At 40.2% G+C, this 17928-nt stretch overlaps 1 protein-coding gene across 3 annotated transcripts; it reads left to right on the plus strand.

The window, feature by feature from the left end:
• The first annotated feature begins 1121 nt into the window (after positions 1-1121).
• On the plus strand, positions 1122-17785 carry ankfy1 (ankyrin repeat and FYVE domain containing 1). Of its 3 annotated transcripts, none has more exons than XM_061802713.1 (25): positions 1122-1227; positions 4310-4517; positions 4664-4782; positions 5670-5805; positions 6717-6840; positions 7123-7272; positions 7384-7549; positions 7729-7933; positions 8566-8634; positions 8734-8933; positions 9023-9120; positions 9851-10052; positions 10186-10284; positions 10598-10751; positions 10944-11112; positions 11928-12046; positions 12545-12701; positions 12806-13006; positions 13096-13272; positions 13392-13539; positions 14449-14539; positions 14628-14752; positions 14843-14989; positions 16285-16375; positions 16466-17785. In XM_061802713.1, the coding sequence occupies exons 1-25, from the start codon at positions 1218-1220 to the stop codon at positions 16596-16598; spliced, it is 3498 nt and encodes a 1165-aa protein (XP_061658697.1). In that variant the 5' UTR covers positions 1122-1217; the 3' UTR covers positions 16599-17785. The 3 variants fall into 3 exon arrangements, with proteins under 3 accessions (XP_061658697.1, XP_061658698.1, XP_061658696.1); XM_061802712.1 differs by lacking the exon at positions 1122-1227 and adding an exon at positions 2376-2437; XM_061802714.1 differs by lacking the exons at positions 1122-1227; positions 16285-16375; positions 16466-17785 and adding exons at positions 2370-2437; positions 15737-16270.
• Positions 17786-17928: the final 143 nt, after the last annotated feature.

Below are 17928 nucleotides of genomic sequence, written 5' to 3' on the forward strand. Positions count from 1 at the left end.
TTTTTTTTTTTTTTTAATGAGAACAGGTGTGCCAGTATCAAGCCTGGGCATGGCGAGAGAAATTGAACTCTGGTATTATGAACCACAGTTATGTTTTGGGGAGGGATCACTTTTTTTAAACATGGCAATGAAGTCAAGTTTTCTTGCCTGATTAAAAAAAATATTTAAAAATTGCATTTTGTGATGACTGACATATTCAAATGTAGTTCATGATGGGAAACATTAATTGTGACAAACATGCAACAAAAGAATAAATCAAGAAGGGGGGAAATGCACAACTGTATGGCCAATTTTGAGCAATGTCAAACATTTTCACAAATCGATAATATTGATGGTGGTATGGTGGCGCAGCTGGTCAAGCGTTGCCCCCACAGTGTGAGATCCCGGGTTCAATCCAGGACCCACCTGTGTGGAGTTTGCATGTTCTCCCCGTGCCTGCGTGGGTTTCCTCCGGGGACTCCGGTTTCCTCCCACATCCCAAAAACATGCAACATTAACTGGGCACTCTAAATTGCCCCTGGGTGTGATTGTGAGTGAGACTGTTTGTCTCTACGTGCCCTGCTATTGGCTGGCACCCAGTTCAGGGTGTAACCCGCCTCCTGCCCCTTGACAGCTGCGATAGGCTACAGCACTCCCCGCGTCCCACGTGAGGATAAGTGATAAAGAAAATGGATGGATGGATAATATTGATCAGTTCCCACGTGCCGGTGTGTATCAGAGTCTGCAGCCCCAAGAATGGCATTCACCCCCCCCCCCCCACCCCTCCCAATGTTTCCTTGACAGGTGCTGGGGCAGGTCCAAAAATGTTTCTCGACAATAATATATATCAGCTGCTTTTAATGACAAACAAATTAACTGACTTCAGTTATACCAGTACTAATATTAAATTCTTACTTTGTCTTTGCAAGCACAGCACTGTTTGTATAGCCTCAGAAACTCTTTGAAAACCATTATTAAAATTGAAGTCGTCTGTACTCCCGTCGATGAAGAGCCAGGTACATTAATGTATTGTCAGTAAAATTTCGTGCCATACAAAACTGAATCATTTTATTGACACATTTAAGCCAAATTAAATTCAATGTTCCGCAATCTTGTGAACGCATTCGAAATTCCAATTGACGCGTATCCCCTGAACGCAGCATTTACGCCCCTCTGGCTCGTGTTATCGCGTCCTCTCGCGAGAACATTGGCTGGTCACGAAGCTAACATAGAGCAACATGGCGGAAGGTATGAGATTGAATCTTACAAATTTCGTTTTTGTCGATCCACTAGTTTTTTACCTGTAATTATATTTTAATGCATGGCTCTACTTCCTTGGTCGCACTGTTTTAGTATAGAAAGGACAGGTTTTATGTATTCGAAACACCACGACATTATTATTGCCATGTTCAGCTTGTAAGTGAGCAAGCTTTATCAGTCGCTCCCGTTGTCACTCGTAGATTTTTTTGTTGTTGTTTCGCCCCTTCTTTTTGACTGAATTATCCAAGATTTCTGTAAAATTCAATGACACTGTAAAATCGGTTATTATGCTTCTTCAAAACGCGTATTATATGTACAATTTGAGAAATAATGCTCGCCTCAAATGATCAACAAACCGATCTGTGTCCGAAGATAAAGATGCTGCCTAATTGAGTATAGAGACACATTTTGTCAGTATAAATCTACATTTGCTCCCGTCGACTCAATAATAAGGGGTACTCAAATCTTCTGTTACGAGGTGGCACGCCCTCCTAACAGGTCCTGTATGTCATGACCATGACCACCAACAGAATGAAAAGGCTGCTGCTGTCTTCAGTTCGAGAAAAAGAAACACAAGTGTGCAAATACTTATGGGGTCTTATGCTGCGTTATCAGCGTGTTTCTGTCCTGGCTATACTGTATTATAAATGACAGCTCGTATATACTGTGAGAGTTCTTTTGGACTGAGAACTTGCAATTTCCAATTCTCATCTTTTAGTTTGACAGAAATTGCACTTAGTTTTAAATTTGTAATTTTTTTTTTTAAACTTTAATTAGCATTTTTTTTTGTGGGGACTACAGTACATAGTTTAAGAATGTACATGCACAATAGTCAGTGATGTCATTATTTCCATATTATGTACAACTTTACCGATTCAAGATTAATTTAGACTGCAATAATATATTTTCTATATTACCATGGCTGGATAGTGGTTAGTTAATGTTGTGCTGGTGTTCCAGTATACCACCCTTCTTGTCTGAAGCTCATCAGGTGGTTTTGAGAAATTGTCTTCGTATCTATCACATGACTTGCAGCATTGCCACTTAACAGTTTACAAGGCAGGACAAAGTAAGTAGCCTCCTCAGCACTTTTCCACTTTACAAATACTTTGGTGTTTTCAAGGAAGGAAATGGGCCCCAGTAGAACTAGGTGGACTTGACTGAGTCATGATTTCGAGTTTCAACATCAAGTGCAATCGTGAGTGTTACTCCTAGAGGAAGCACATTGATCCAAACCACTGAGTTCTTCTGTGATCTGTTTTTATGGAAAAACGACTACAACACATATCCTTAGCGTACACCCATTTGCTGCAACATTACGTGCACCTGCACAATTTGATGTCAAGGTTTTATCAAATAACTACATCTATATAAAGTGAGGTTGACATGCAGTCAAAACAGCTTCAGATTTATTTGTCATTATAACAAGTGCAATGAAAATATAAGGTGCAGACCATTCAGTGGAAAACCAATAATAGTTTATACAACTAATAATAAAGATAAAAAACGGGAAAAACACGCTCAAGATCAAAAATCAAAAGTGAAATAAATAGGCACATTACAGAAACACAGATTGAGCATGTTTTTACATGAGGTGGACCTGAAATTGAATATTGCATGTTGTGAGTTGCTGTAGGATAGCTATTGAATACTGGAGTTGATGCATTGGTATATTTGACAAAGAGGGATTGTTTAGGGCTCTGACGGCAGTTTGAAAGAAGCGGTTTTTCATTCCATTTGTCCTGTTTTTAATGGTCTAGTACTGTCTGTCTGATGGCAGTAGCAGAAACAGGGAGTTTCCCGGATGGTAGGAGTCCTTCAGGATAGCACTGGCTCTCCTGAGGCAGTAAGAACTGTAAAGGTCCTCCAATGTGGGCAGAGGGATATCATTGACCCCTTCTCACCCAGACTGTATTATAAGAAGAAAAAGGGGAGGGGGGGTGGCGGGACTTGATGGTGGTTACCGGTGCTCAGGAGAGGACGTTTGTGTAAGACTTGCTTGAGGGATGTTTATGTAATTATGTAAAATGTTATGTAGCCTAGCAAGTAAGCAAGCAAGCTAGCGCAAGTGGTTATGGGAAAAATTGTGCTATGTTTAATAGTGATTTCTAACCTCTATGGTGCTAAGGCACGTATTTTACAAATGAAAAATCTCATGGCACACCGACAAAGAAAAGGCACAAAAAGTAGATACAGCACATTAATTGCTCTATGTATTTACCAGCATCTAATAGAAGGCCATTTTATTTTTCTGTCACTATGCCCCACTGCCATAAATAGATGAACAAAGATACATTATTTATTGTCATTATATATTATCCATCCATCCGTTTTCTTTGCTGTTTATCCTCACGAGGGTCGCAGGGAGTGCTGGAGTCTATCCCAGCTGCGAACAGGAGGTGGGGTACACCCTGAAATGGTTGCCAGCCAATCGCAGGGCACATAGAGACTAACAGCCACACTCACAATCACACCTAGGGACAATATAGAGTGTCCAATTAATGTTGCATGTTTTTGGGATGTGGGAGGAAACTGGAGTTCCTGGAGAAAACCAACACAGGCACGAGGAGAACATGCAAACTCCACACAGGTGGAGCCGGGATTGAACCCGGGACCTCAGAACTATGAGGCCAGTGCTTTTCCAGCTGATCCACCGTTCCACCAAATACATATTATGTATAATATACAGTATATTGAGCAATTAAGTACACACACAGTAAATTGATAGGTCATTTAAATGGACTCATTCTACCATCTTGTGATCGGTTATTGTGTTTTTTTTTTTTTTTTTTTTTTTTTTTTTTACTTGTTGATTAGTGATCGGCCCCAAAAATCCTGATAGGATAAAGCCTAGTGTATTTATTAACTCAGCGTGGGATGTTTTGTTTAGCTTCTATATTAGATGTCACTTTGTAATGAGTGTATCATACGAAGATATTTTAACCCATTTTGACCTTTGGAGTTACAGTAGATTGCCTTTCCAGTTCTAATGAGTAGATTCAACTCAACAGGCTTTTCTACTCATGCATATTTGTTTGTCCTCTGCCTCCATGACGTCAACGTGGCGCAGAGGAGGTGGCCAAGCTGCAGAAGCATCTGGCCCTGCTGAGGCAGGAGTACGTGAAGATGCAGCAGAAACTGGCTGACACCGAAAGACGCTGCACTGTCCTTGCTGCTCAGCTGTCTGTCCAAGGTCCCACCAGCCCAGCATCTGCAGACACATTTATTAGCCGTCTTCTGGACATTGTGTCAGACCTGTATCAGCAGAAACAATACAGGTGGTTACCTTGGTTTGCGGAAGACAATGCTTTTATTTTAGTTGAAAAAAATGCCTATCTCGCTTGTTCTGTAGTTTTATATCGTCATCTGTGATTGATGCTTACCATTTCATTTTGTTTTTCCATAATTTGTGGTGTACTTGCAGTGATTTGAAAGTGAAAATTGCAGGGAATGATCTCAGTGCCCATAAGTTTGTGCTAGCTGCTCGAAGTGATGTCTGGAGTCTCACTAATATGGCCACCACCTCTGAACTGGACCTATCTGGTGAGTGACTATGAGATGGGTTTACTGTTAGAGAGGGGTGTACAGTGAACACCCTCTAATTGGTAAAAAAAAAAAAAAAAATCCCCTATTTGCAATTTTTCCCACTCTTTCTGTAACAAGGATGTTCCAGAATTAGCACAAAAATGGTTTTGGTGAGGGCTGCAACGTGGCACCAACCCAGACTAAAATGAAAGTAGTAATTGGTATCAAGGAATTGTGGTAAAATGTGAATCTTAACAAATGAAAGGGGTTTCATTATTGCATGACCGTTAGTATTTTTACATGGTTCCTATGGCCATTTACACCCATACATCTGGTACATTTATTTATTTTTTTATCAAACCATCTCCCAACATTTTATGTTTATGATTTAGATGACTGTTTTGGGATCACAGTTTTTGGTATATTTACGATTTTAACTATTAGTATAGACATTTGGGGTCAATTATTCAAATTTTTTTTACTGTATAGGTACAACCAAGCTGTTTCATCTACCATCTCCTTGGTCGGATAACATGCTTAAATGTAAATGAGGGTGACTCACATTTATCTTGAAATGCACAAATACAACTTGTCAAACTCGTATTCCACTAACGCTAATATCGTAGTAATTTCTTGTCTCGTGAAAAAGGTTTGGCATTGGTTTGGTAAACCAGGGGTCGTGAGTTAATTTCTCACCGGGGCCTCCACTCCCCAAGAGGGTTTGCGTCAGGGAGGGCATCCGGTGTAAAAACTGTGCCAAACAAATATGAGCGTTCATCTGAGATGATATGCTGTGGCGACCCCTAACGGGAGAAGCCGAAAGAAAGTTTGTTGTCTAGTGAAAGTTACAATGCTACTTTGAGAATTCTAATGATGTCTGCTGGTACTCTATGACATGTTTTCAGATTCCAAACCTGAGGTTGCTATGGCAATGTTGCGCTGGGCATACACCGATGAGTTGGTGCTTAGTGAAGATGATGTGTTTCTCATTGACTTGATGAAGTTGGCCAACCGATTCCAGCTTCAGCTGCTCAGAGAAAGGTCAGCCTCTCACAAACACAGGGTCTTTGGTTTACGACATCTCAAGGTTACACACGGTGCGCGTTTCTGTGATTAATTAATTTTCTCAGTGGCACAATGCGTTGTCACGTGGAACAAAAAGGCATACTCACTAACTACCAAAGAAATGTTTTATATTTACGGTCTGGAAATGTCTCCAGACAAATATTATCTGCAATTCTGAGTACTTTGAAATTCTTTATGGTGCTGTTGTAGGAACTGCAGGTCATAAATTGATGGCCCCCTGTACTGACATATACACATTCACCTGTTTTTGCGAGTGACAGCATACAGTTAAATGCCCATTTGTGCAATGTACATCCCCTGAACATAACATTAGGTACAGCTGGGAAATTGACAGTTTAACACAAGCGTTGTATCAAAAACTGTTTCTCTTAAAACGATAACTAGATCACGTTTCAAGTGCATGATAATAGATGACTAATTTCAGGTCACATATAAACAATAATTCTGACTCACCTTCACACCTATGCACAGTTTAACCTAATGTGTGAGGAATTCTGGGGTTCTGGTGAAAGCTTACCGAAGTACAAAAGCAGAACATGCCAACTTCAAACTTGAAGCCCAGAGCTGAGATTCGAACCGCGGAACTGTGAGGCAGATGTTCTTAACACGAGAACACCATAAAGCACAGTTAAGAGCGTTGTCGTCTTTCCTTGTGGGGACCTTGGGTAGTTTCAATTGCTTTAATCCTTCAATATCATATACATTTGCTGATCACTTGCATGAACAGAAAAGTTAGATTTTTAGCTCTAGTTGTTAAGGTATTTGATAGAGTTTTGTATTAGTTTTTAAAGCGTACGAGTTGTGAATTGAAACCAAACGTGACATACCAACCTGGCTCTACGATGGTTTGCTTTACATGGGGGCAGGTGTGAAAAAGGTGTCATGTCCTCAGTGAATGTCAGGAACTGCATTCGCTTCTATCAAACAGCTGAGGAACTCAATGCCACAACCCTGATGAATTACTGTGGAGAGATCATAGCCAGTCACTGGGTGAGTTCCTTCATTAGTGTACATACTTTATTTTTTTAAACCTTTGTCCAAATCATATTGCTCTGTCTTCAGCAAAAAGGTTTGAAATGCTTTACCTTTGTCGTGTTTTTATCCCACAAAAACTGAGGATTACAAAAGTGATTTGTAAACATTTTATTCTGTTTATTGAGCCACTACACATGGAGTGGTGACACTTCAGTTTAATTTTTCTTTTTTCATTATTTTTGTTGCAGCAGTTCACATTAATTGTAGCTTCAGCTTACTTTTTCCATCTTTTTCTAGGATGATCTGAGGAAAGAAGATTTCAGTACCATGAGCGCCCAACTTTTGTACAAGATGATAAAGTCTAAAACGGACTACCCTCTTCACAAAGCCATCAAAGTTGAGCGAGAAGATGTAGTTTTCCTCTATCTTATTGAGATGGACTCTCAGGTCTGTTAAAATCTCCTACTCTTTATTAAGCTGGTTCTGACTTTGTTGACCTATGCCCGGTAGGGTAAACGCTTCTCATAGAGTGGCTGTATTTGTTGTTGTTGTTGTTAGTTGCCGGGCAAGCTGAATGAACTGGACAATAATGGCGATCTCGCTCTCGACTTGGCATTGTCCCGGAAATTGGAAAGTATTGCCACCACTTTGGTTAACAACAAAGCAGATGTGGATATGGTGGACCAGAGTGGATGGAGTCTTCTGCATAAGGCGATCCAAAGAGGTGTGAGTTTTCTACGTAATACTTCAAAGGTTTATTTTAGTTAATCTATAGCTATTTTAATGAATAGTTAGGTTCTAGAGTCATTGTTGCTGCATTCCCCGCCCCAAAGTGTCGTCATACAATTGAACATTATAACATATAAGCTGTCCTCCTTCATTTCAGTATTGTTCTTCTTTCAGGTGATGAATTTGCCTCCATCTTCCTTATTCGTCACTCAGCTCAGGTCAACGCTGCCACTGTGGGAGCAGTGGAAACCCCTCTTCACCTCGTTTGTTCTTTCAGCCCCAAGAAACACTCGACAGAAGTGATGAGTGGCATGGCACGGATTGCAGAAGCTCTGCTCAAGGCAGGAGCCAACCCTAACATGCAGAACAGCAAGGGCAGGTTGGTGCTATGGTTTATAAACATTATTTTGGCTTTGACATCATTTGAGTGATTCTGGTTCCAAACGATTCTCGATTCTGCTTCTTTTCTTAGCACCCTGCAGCGTAAACTAAAATGAACATTTAGCTCAGGGTTTTTTATTACCAGTATAAATATTAAACATTAACTAAAAGGCAGTGTGTGTGTGTGTGTGTGTGTGTGTGTAGCTAACACTTGACTTACTATCCATAAATGAATGTTTCGGCTAAAAGTCAAATATATCATTGGTAAAATTTGTAATTTGCATCTTTTATCATGCCAAATTGTTACCATGTGCAAGTTTTAACTTGACTTCCTGTTTTAGGCATAGCGTCTCTTATTTTTAAGGGTACGCAAAGGAACTTCGCATCTTGGCACAAAAGATAACTTCACACAACACTGTAGAAAACCTAATTAAAACTAGTAAAAAGTTTAATGAATGGATCTAAATGCTCTGTAAAAGGTTGATTCCTTTACCTACACACCGATGAGTTACAAAGGTAGTTTGTTATCTTGTGAGACGTTTGTGTTGTAATGTTCTATTCTTTTTGCATTGGATAAAGAGTTTCAAGTCTGAAGTGATTTTAGCTTTGATCTGTTTCCTGCTTTATTAGAACTCCCTTACATGAAGCTGTGGCTTCAGGGAATGAACCAGTCTTCAGTCAGCTACTGCAGTGCAGACAGTAAGTTGTCTATACCTTGAAAATGTATATTGGCTTATGATGATACTCTTACTATTCTACTTACTACTGTCAAAACATAATTTAAATACATCCCATTAGACTTGACCTGGAACTGAAAGATCATGAGGGCAGCACAGCTTTGTGGTTGGCTCTGCAGTACATCACCGTGTCTTCAGACACCTCTGTAAATCCATTTGATTATGATGCTCCAGTTGTGAATGGCACTTCATTTGATGAGAACAGTTTTGCGGCACAATTAATCCTGAGAGGGAGCAATGCCGACGCACCTGACTCAACAGGTGTGCATTTACTTTATAGTAATTTTTTTTTTAATGTGAGTGTTGTAAACACATTTTCCTCTTTTTTTTTTTCCTTTCCACTTCTACAGGAAACTGCCTAATGCAAAGAGCAGCTCGTGCTGCCAATGAGGCAGCTGCTCTTTTTCTAGCCACTCATGGGGCAAAGGTCAACCATATTAACAAATGGGTGCGTATGTCACTGCTACATGCAGTCGTGTTTATAAATTGAGTTACCATCATCACAATAATTCATCATCTGTTGATTGACCAAATAATACAATAGGGTGCTGCTGAATGAATGAAGAAATAAATTAATTCAATCTCAAGTAGTTAAGATCTCAAAATGATAATTCCACTGCTGGAGTTTATTACATAAGGCTGTTAAGGGTATTGTGACAACAAGCTCAGTGTGTGTGTGTGTGTGTGGGGGGGGGGGGGGGGGGGGTCTGCGTTGATGGATAAGTGAGACGGCACGCTGCAGCAGGAGGGTGAGAAGGAATAAAAGTGTGATGGCGACTGGGGAAGCGTGCCTTTATTGTTCCCGCCACCCAGCTCAGCTGTGCAAAGAAGGAAGGAAGATTTAACCCCGAGTAGAGGGACCTTGGCATGCAGAATACATCTCCTCTCTGTTAATGTGGGGCAGACATAACTCTGTTGTACTATTTACATATGACGCCTTGTTTAACGTCACTTGTTCTGAATCGAAACATGTCCAGAAGACAGATGTAGATCTCGTCCAAAGGACGAGTTCCCCAAATCCATCTTTCTCATGTTTTCAAGGAGACATGTCTTGATGAAAGGTCTCTGACAGTATTTTGTGAGAATAGAAAATGGATAAATAATGACAGCGCACATAATATCCACTTGTTATCCCCATGCTTGGTCATTTTAATATTATGGGTTCTATCCAACTTCAGGGGGAAAGCCCTCTTCATACAGCTTGTCGCTTTGGCCTTGCGAGCCTTACAGCAGAGCTCCTCCAGCAGGGGGCAAACCCCAACCTGCAAACCCTGAAGGCTCTGCCTGATGACTCCCTTGGTGTGGCCACACAGACCCCCTTGCACATGGCCATTGCTCACAACCATCCAGATGTGGTCTCTGTCATTCTTGAGCAAAAAGGTGAGCTTTTTTTTTTTTTTTTCATTTTAATTTTTTTTTTCAAGCATTTAATAATGTTATACTCTAGTTTGTTAGATGGAGATAGATGACCCTGTCATAGCTGATTCACATATTTTTTTTGTCTGTGTTGCAGCAAACGCACTTCATGCCTCCAATAATTTCCAAATCATTCCAGACTTTAGTCTCAAAGACTCTGTGGACCAGACAGTATTGGGCTTGGCCCTATGGACAGGTACATGCCACTGCAATTAACATTGAAGGTTCAAATGTGGTTGCTTCTGGAAACAAGTACACGTTAGGGTGTCCTCAGTTTATGACGGTAAAATCACATGTTTTGGGGTTATGAATGGTTTACAATAAACTAGTTCATGCATTTGATCAAGACTACATCATCATGTGGCACACAGGCACTTTTCATATGTGAGGCCTTGAAGTGTTTTTCATCCAAATATTTACCGTGACATAAACCGAGGACCCTCTGTATTTGCATTTCACACCTGCATCTGCTGGGGGATGTCTTAAATTCGACAGTCTGCTCCTGTCAGGTATGCACATCATTGCTGCTCAGCTATTGGGCTCAGGAGCTTCCATCAATGACACCATGTCTAATGGACAAACCCTACTTCACATGGCCATCCAACGACAAGACAGCAAAAGTGCCCTTTTCCTTCTTGAGCACCAGGCAGACATTAATGTTAGGTAACTCCATCATGAAACATTTGTGATGTATTTGGGCTTGATGAGTGGACTTTTTATTTCACTTCGTAGACTTTTTTTTTTTTTTTTTAATAGATGCCTATAATAGATAAATTCCGGGGTCAAGTTAGTTTTTTGTTGATATGAACTGGTAGATTTAAAAAAACAAAAAAAACATTTTCTTGTTACTGCTAGGACCCAGGAGGGACAAACAGCACTGCAGTTGGCCATCAGTAACCAGCTGCCACTAGTAGTGGATGCTATTTGCACAAGAGGAGCTGATATGTCTGTCATGGATGACAAAGGGGACCCTCCATTGTGGCTTGCTCTGGAAAATGGCCTGGAAGATATTGCATCCACTCTGGTGAGATAAATGTAATGTCTTCACATGACACAAGCAGCAATGCTCAGTTACCGCTGTACTTACCACTCTGCTGTTTTTAATTTAAATGTATATGAATGTGTATTATATTTCACTTTAATCCTAATTTAACTACTGTGTTTGTATTTTGGTGATGGACTACGACCTGTTCTGACCAAACGGAACTCAGTCGTAAACGAAGAAAACCAAAAAATAACATTTCTTGTCTGCGTGGGTTGAAACATAATCTGACAATAGAAATTTATTCCAGCTGGGACTGAAAAGAAAATGTAGACTCAAGATTGTATCCAGGAAACTTGCATTTGAATACAGTCATACCGCCACTTACAAACGTCTCTACTAACTAAAAAGTCAGGTTTCGAAAAGCCTCCCTGGAAAATTTTTCCTCAAGTTACAAAGGAAATTTGGGATACAAAAGGAAAAAATGGCACTGGATTCCACCAAACGTAAATATCCTGTACTGTACCTTCGTGTGAAAGTGGCACGATAGAGCTGCTCTCCCATTGGCTATCACATAACATCTTCCTGGCATCACATTGGCTAGGAGGGGATATCGGTCTTTAGCCATGATGTACTTCCTGTATCTTGGTTTGTGTGACATGATAGAGCTGTGGAGGTGGCTTGGACGTATTAGGATATTTACATGTAAAATGCGTTTCTACTTACAAAAAATTACGAAACGACTTCTGGAAAGGATTAATTTTGTAAGTAGAGGTACCTCGGTATTTCAATTGAACAAGGTTTCAAAAATTAAAACATTGCAAAAATGTAATATTCGCCTTTTCTCTCCCTCCCAGGTTCGCCATGGCTGTGATGCGACATGTTGGAGCAAAGGCCCTTCTGGCTGCCAACAGACCCTCCTGCACAGAGCCGTTGATGAGAACAATGAGGTCTCGGCCTGCTTTCTCATTCGCAGGTCTGAAACCACATTACTGTCAATACAGTGTTGCCCCTGTTATTTGCCGGGGTTATGCTCCTTACACCCCCGCAAATAATGAAAATATGCAAATAATTGATGTACCATTAATACACACTGGTTACACTGTCAGCATGCATGCCAGCACTTTTTTTTAGTGTGAATGTAAGATACCATATGATGGCGCTCACGAGGGAGTGAGGAACAATTGCATTTCACATCAGTAAGCAGAAGAAGCTTACATTGCCCCACACACTTCCTGTGTAGGCAGGTCCTTACTTATGATGTACACATTCATGGGGTCACATCTAAATTAAAATGATAACACCACAGTAAAAAGAATAGCATAACTAACAAATAACAGCGCAGGACCTCCATAGTGCCACAAAGCATGCTGGGACCATGTAAATAGCATTTAAAGTGCATCAAAGTTCAAATGCAATTAATTTGTTTACTCCCCAAAATGGATCATAACTTATGTATCTTATGTCTTTCCAGTGGTTGCGATGTGAACAGCCCGAGGCGGCCAGGCCCAAACGGAGAAGGAGAAGAAGAAGCCAGAGATGGCCAAATGCCTCTCCACCTTGCAAGCAGCTGGGGACTGGAGGAGGTGGTGCAGTGCCTTCTAGAGTTTGGCGCCAATGTCAATACACAGGTCTGTCTCATCACCGTGCTGCATTAACTTTGGCCTGAGGGAATTTACATATTTTTTTCACAAATAATTACATTGTAACATATGGGTCTCTCCTCTTTTATCAGGATGCAGAGGGTAGAAGTCCTATCCATGCTGCCATTAGCAACCAGCACAACATTATTATACAGCTCCTGATTTCCCATCCAGACATCCGTCTTAACATACGTGACCGGCAAGGAATGACACCCTTTGCCTGCGCCATGACACATAAGAACAACAAGGCAGCAGAAGCGATCCTCAAAAGGGAGCCAGGTGCTGCTGAACAGGTAGGAATGTTAATAAAGCATCACAGGGATTCTCTCTGTCGTTTTGTGACAGAACAATCCTCAACTTTTCTTTCGTCTCTTCTATCCAGGTTGACAATAAAGGACGGAATTTCCTCCATGTGGCGGTGCAAAATTCAGATATCGAAAGTGTTCTGTTCCTCATTAGTGTACAAGCTAATGTGAACTCCAGGGTTCAGGACGCTGCTAAACTCACCCCTCTCCACTTGGCTGTGCAAGCTGGGTCTGAGATCATTGTCCGAAACCTGGTATAGGCTACATTTGTATTTTGTTTTATTTTCATTCATTTTGGCTCTTAATATTTTTGTAGTATTGAAACTTAAAATCCTTATTTTTAATGGAGCATTTTTCCTCTGTGGCTCTTCAGCTGCTTGCTGGGGCCAAAGTAAATGAGTTGACCAAACACCGGCAGACCGCCCTGCATTTGGCTGCTCAACAAGACTTGGCCATCATTTGCTCTGTGCTTTTGGAGAATGGCATTGACTTTGCTGCTGAGGATGAGAATGGCAATAATGGTAAATTACATTTTTGAAAATCAGTTCATCTTGCAGATCTAATCGAGATTGTGTCCCGATGACATTCATTTTCACCGAAAACTCATCTACCGTATTTCCATGGCCAGAAGGTGCACTTAAGTCTTAAATTTTCTCCAAAACAGACAAAGTGCCTTACAATACTCAAAAAAGTACAACCAAATGCACTGTTTGTATAGATACTATGCATGCAAGCTTGTGCGTTTGTCTCCGTGCATGCTTGCTCCCACATGGTGGCACTCACATGGCAGTGAGGAACAATTCCTCTTTTACTTTTGTAAGCAGAACAACGATCTTGCATTCCCCACACAATGACAGGTGTAGGGAAGTCATTAGTCAACACGTCGTTCACACTCATGGTGTCAATTTAAACTAAAATTACCACACCACAGCAAACAGAATAGCATAAGTAGCAAATGAGCAAAGCAATGAAGAAATAATTATGATTTGCTAGTTATGCAAATTATGTGAACGACATGTAGACAAAAGTCTTGCCTACACCTGTCATTGTGTCGGAAGGTAAGCTAATTCTGCTTATAAAAGTTAAAGTGGAATTGTTTGTCCTTGCCCTGTGAGTAACACAGTATGTTTTGAGCTAGTGTAACTTTTACCATGCATGCACCCCATAATTCGGTGCGTCTTATGTTTGTGTTAAATACAAAAATAGTGCCCTTAACTGAGAACTGTGCCCTTTAATATGGTCGCGAAAATACAGTAGACTTTCTCCGGTGAGCTAAATCAATGCCCTTTTGATTACACTCGATTGGTGTTTACAGCATATATGCAGCATCTCTGGAAAATGAATTTACTTTGCGTTGCAGTTATTAGAGGTCAATTATTTTTGGATCGGTTTCAAAAACGTGATTCTTTGTGTTCCTGTGGCATCCCTAGCACTTCATCTGGCAGTGATGCATGGCCGCCTTAACAATATCAGATCACTTCTCACAGAGTCCAACATTGATGCTGAGGCTTTCAATCTCAGGTATTCATTGAGTATTTTTTTAAATTGAATATAAAGATATGATTTTCTCCATGTAACTTAATTTATTGGTTTACATGCATTATTTTAGGGGTCAGTCACCGATGCACGTTTTGGGCCACTACGGTAAAGAAAATGCTGCTGCCATTTTTGAGTTGTTCCTGGAGTGTATGCCTGAATACCCTTTGGACAAGCCAGATAATGAAGGGAATACAGGTACATAAATGTGTGAGATTATTTCTTGCATTGTATACCAACTGCACACTTGTGATCAGATGAATGGCAGTGAAATGTTTTTATTTACAGTTTTGCTCCTGGCCTATATGAAAGGAAATGCGAATCTGTGCCGTGCCATTGTGAGGGCTGGTGCTCGCCTGGGAATCAATAATAATCAGGGCATCAACATTTTCAACTACCAAGTAGCAACTAAACAGTTGCTTTTCCGCCTTCTTGGTAAGCGAATACCTTTTTTGGCCCAATACATTGCTCACATAAATAAACGCCTTATATGCAATAAGAAACCCTATTTGCCTTTCAGGGTAAATGTCTTTCTCTGCTATGTAGCTGCATTTAATGAGAGTCTGCATGGAAAAAGTACACTGAAACGACTGAGACCACTTAGATGGGACAAGAAAATTTCAATCAAACTTACTGTAGCGGTGTTACTCCCTCGGGGCAAGTCAAGGTTTAGTACTTTGGGTGGGCTGAGCCCCTGACCTAATTTTGGAAAGTACCCTTCTTAAATTTGATTGAAATTTTTAAACATTGAACAATAATATTTGATGGATAGCCCAAAATAGGGCTAGCCTCACCACATATACCGTAGTAATAATCATCCATCTATAATATTGACTACAGTGTTATTATGATGATGATTTATGTATTCAATACATCATGAAACTGTTTTATTATCAGAAAAGCGCAGATCTTTATTAAATCGTATGACTACAAAATGAGTATTTCATCTCAGAGAAAAGGAACATTGAAAATATTTTGGGCAGTCTCTGGCTCTATAATAAAGGAAAAAATAAGTTTGTGATGGTTAAAGAGCCCCATGGGTCCAGGCTCGGCCACCAGGGCGCTCGCCTTCGGGGGGGGGGGCGACGGTGACCCACGTCCGAGGAAGGGAAACCTAGATTTATTTATTTGTTCTCGTCATAAGGGTTTATCGAGTCGTGCTTTGTCTGGTCCCTCACCTAGGCCCTCTTTGCTGTGGGTGACCCTACCAGCGGCATGAAGCCCCAAACAAATTAGCTCCTAGGATCATTGGGAGACACACCACAATAAGGAGACTGCTCAAGGAAAGTGTGAAAAATAGACTGAAAAAACATAAATATATATTTTTAAAAACATTCACAACTGAAGCAGCACATGTAACAGAAAGTGCTGGTTTAAAAAAAATAAATAAGGCATCCAAACAGGTTTGACAAGACAGTCGTTTAAGACTGTACAGGGTATGCTTAGTATTGAACTATGCTAACACTAAAGCAGTAATTTCAGTAAATATTTGTTTGGAGAAATACTTTTTGGCCATAAATATAAAAGAATCAAATGGAAAAATGGCAAACTATGTGACGACAGATTCTTGGGTCGCTAATGTTGAGTGGTCATATAATTTGTCTTAATTTTTGGAAGTGCACAATCAATTATTTTTGTTCTTCCTGTACAGTATGTATTTATGTGTACATATATACACACACACTCATACATGCACTCAGGTACATTGCCCATTGATTTCTTTTCTTTAGATATGCTGTCCAAAGAGCCCCCTTGGTGTGATGGGTCCAATTGCTATGAATGTGCTGCCAAGTTTGGAGTTACAACAAGGAAACATCACTGGTTAGTACTATGACCTTTCTGCAATATTTATGGATTGATTGTTTCGTTGTTAGTGTGTGCCATACTTCATTATGAATCCTTTTTCCACAGCCGTCACTGTGGGCGCCTCTTGTGCCACAAGTGCTCGATAAAGGAGATCCCCATCATCAAGTTTGACTTGAACAAGCCAGTGCGGGTGTGTGACATCTGCTTTGATGTATTAACTCTAGGTGGAGTGTCATAATGTAGTGGCCTGGATATTCCCCCACCTGCTAACACTGGCGAGGCTGGGGCAAACTTAGAAGTGAATGGGTACATCTTAAGGGACTTCAGTAGCAGGACATACTAACAAGAGTAGTTTGGTCAATTTTGGATCACTGTCTATGTACTACTCTAGTCTTGTGAAAAAGCATTCATGTTTTAGCAGGACATTATTCATTTTGTCAAATCAAATTGTCAAATAAATATAAATGAATAGAAAGCAGTTTAGCGACTGTATGACTGAGGTAACTTCTTAAGATCAATGATTAGCTCATTTTCAAAAACATAGTTGCTTCTCACGGTCATTGCAATTCAATGATAACTTTCTTTACTAACAAAATGCTGTATGGAAGGTCTGTGGTTAATTATTTCACCATCTGCAGTTTGTCCGACATCACCTGCCCAGAGACAAATGTTTGCTGTAACATTCATACTCTCACACCATCTAAAGAAGTGTCACCTTATCTGATAAAAATCTCAATCGCAACATGAATCTAACTTTCCTACATCAATTGTGAAATCAAATGCTCTTAGTTTGACTGAAGCACAACATGAACATTTCAGTTTCACTTGTGTAGTTGGAAAAAAAATAGCACAAGTGCCCATAAATATGAACCATTGGTGAATGAAATGTTTGAACCATTATTGATACATTATTAGTATGACAAGCAACCTTGTATGCCTCTGCATGTTATATAATTTGTAGCAATTCCGGATCATCTTTATTTTACATTCCAGTTTTGACTTGGCCATGAGATCACTGTCAATTGTGATGACCGTCCCCACAATGATGCCTCAAGTTGTCTTGACCGGACACATTTACCGCTTTTTTATTTTATAAGCGTAACAGGTGCACTTTATAAAGATCATATTCGCTGGTTTGGGGTTTATGAGAATGATGGGGATGCCCGATTAGTGTGGCCTCTTTAAGTATTAAATTGTACAGATAAGTGTGATATTTTTGACCACTGCTACCGTTTTTGTACTTAATACAGTTTGTGATTGTCATTGTGACAGACTTAAATCTTGCTCTGTTAATCTTTTATGCACATTGTAAACTTTTATGCACATTGTATCATATCTGTATGCTCAGATATCTAGCCCATCTCTCCCAAGTGTATCCTTTTAGAAAAAGGAAGAACAACTTTACATAAAGGTCATTTAAAACAATCTTTTTCCCACTCATTGTATTTCTGACATAAGCCACTTGGCAGGAAGCACAAGTGCACGGATGGCTAACTAGTCCTAGGTCAAGAGCCAGTTTTTACTGTTACTGCAAAGAGCCACATCATCCACATGAACAACATTCCCTC

The sequence above is a fragment of the Syngnathoides biaculeatus genome, chromosome 18, assembly GCF_019802595.1.
Source record: "Syngnathoides biaculeatus isolate LvHL_M chromosome 18, ASM1980259v1, whole genome shotgun sequence".
NCBI lineage: Eukaryota > Metazoa > Chordata > Actinopteri > Syngnathiformes > Syngnathidae > Syngnathoides > Syngnathoides biaculeatus.

Coding starts and splice junctions, on each gene's coding strand:
- ankfy1 (XM_061802712.1), top strand. CDS start 2,407: ATGATTTCGAGTTTCAACATCAAGTGCAATC. Junction 10,053..10,185: donor TGTCATTCTTGAGCAAAAAG/GTGAGCTTTTTT, acceptor TCTGTGTTGCAG/CAAACGCACTTCATGCCTCC. Junction 13,007..13,095: donor AGCCAGGTGCTGCTGAACAG/GTAGGAATGTTA, acceptor TCTTCTATCCAG/GTTGACAATAAAGGACGGAA.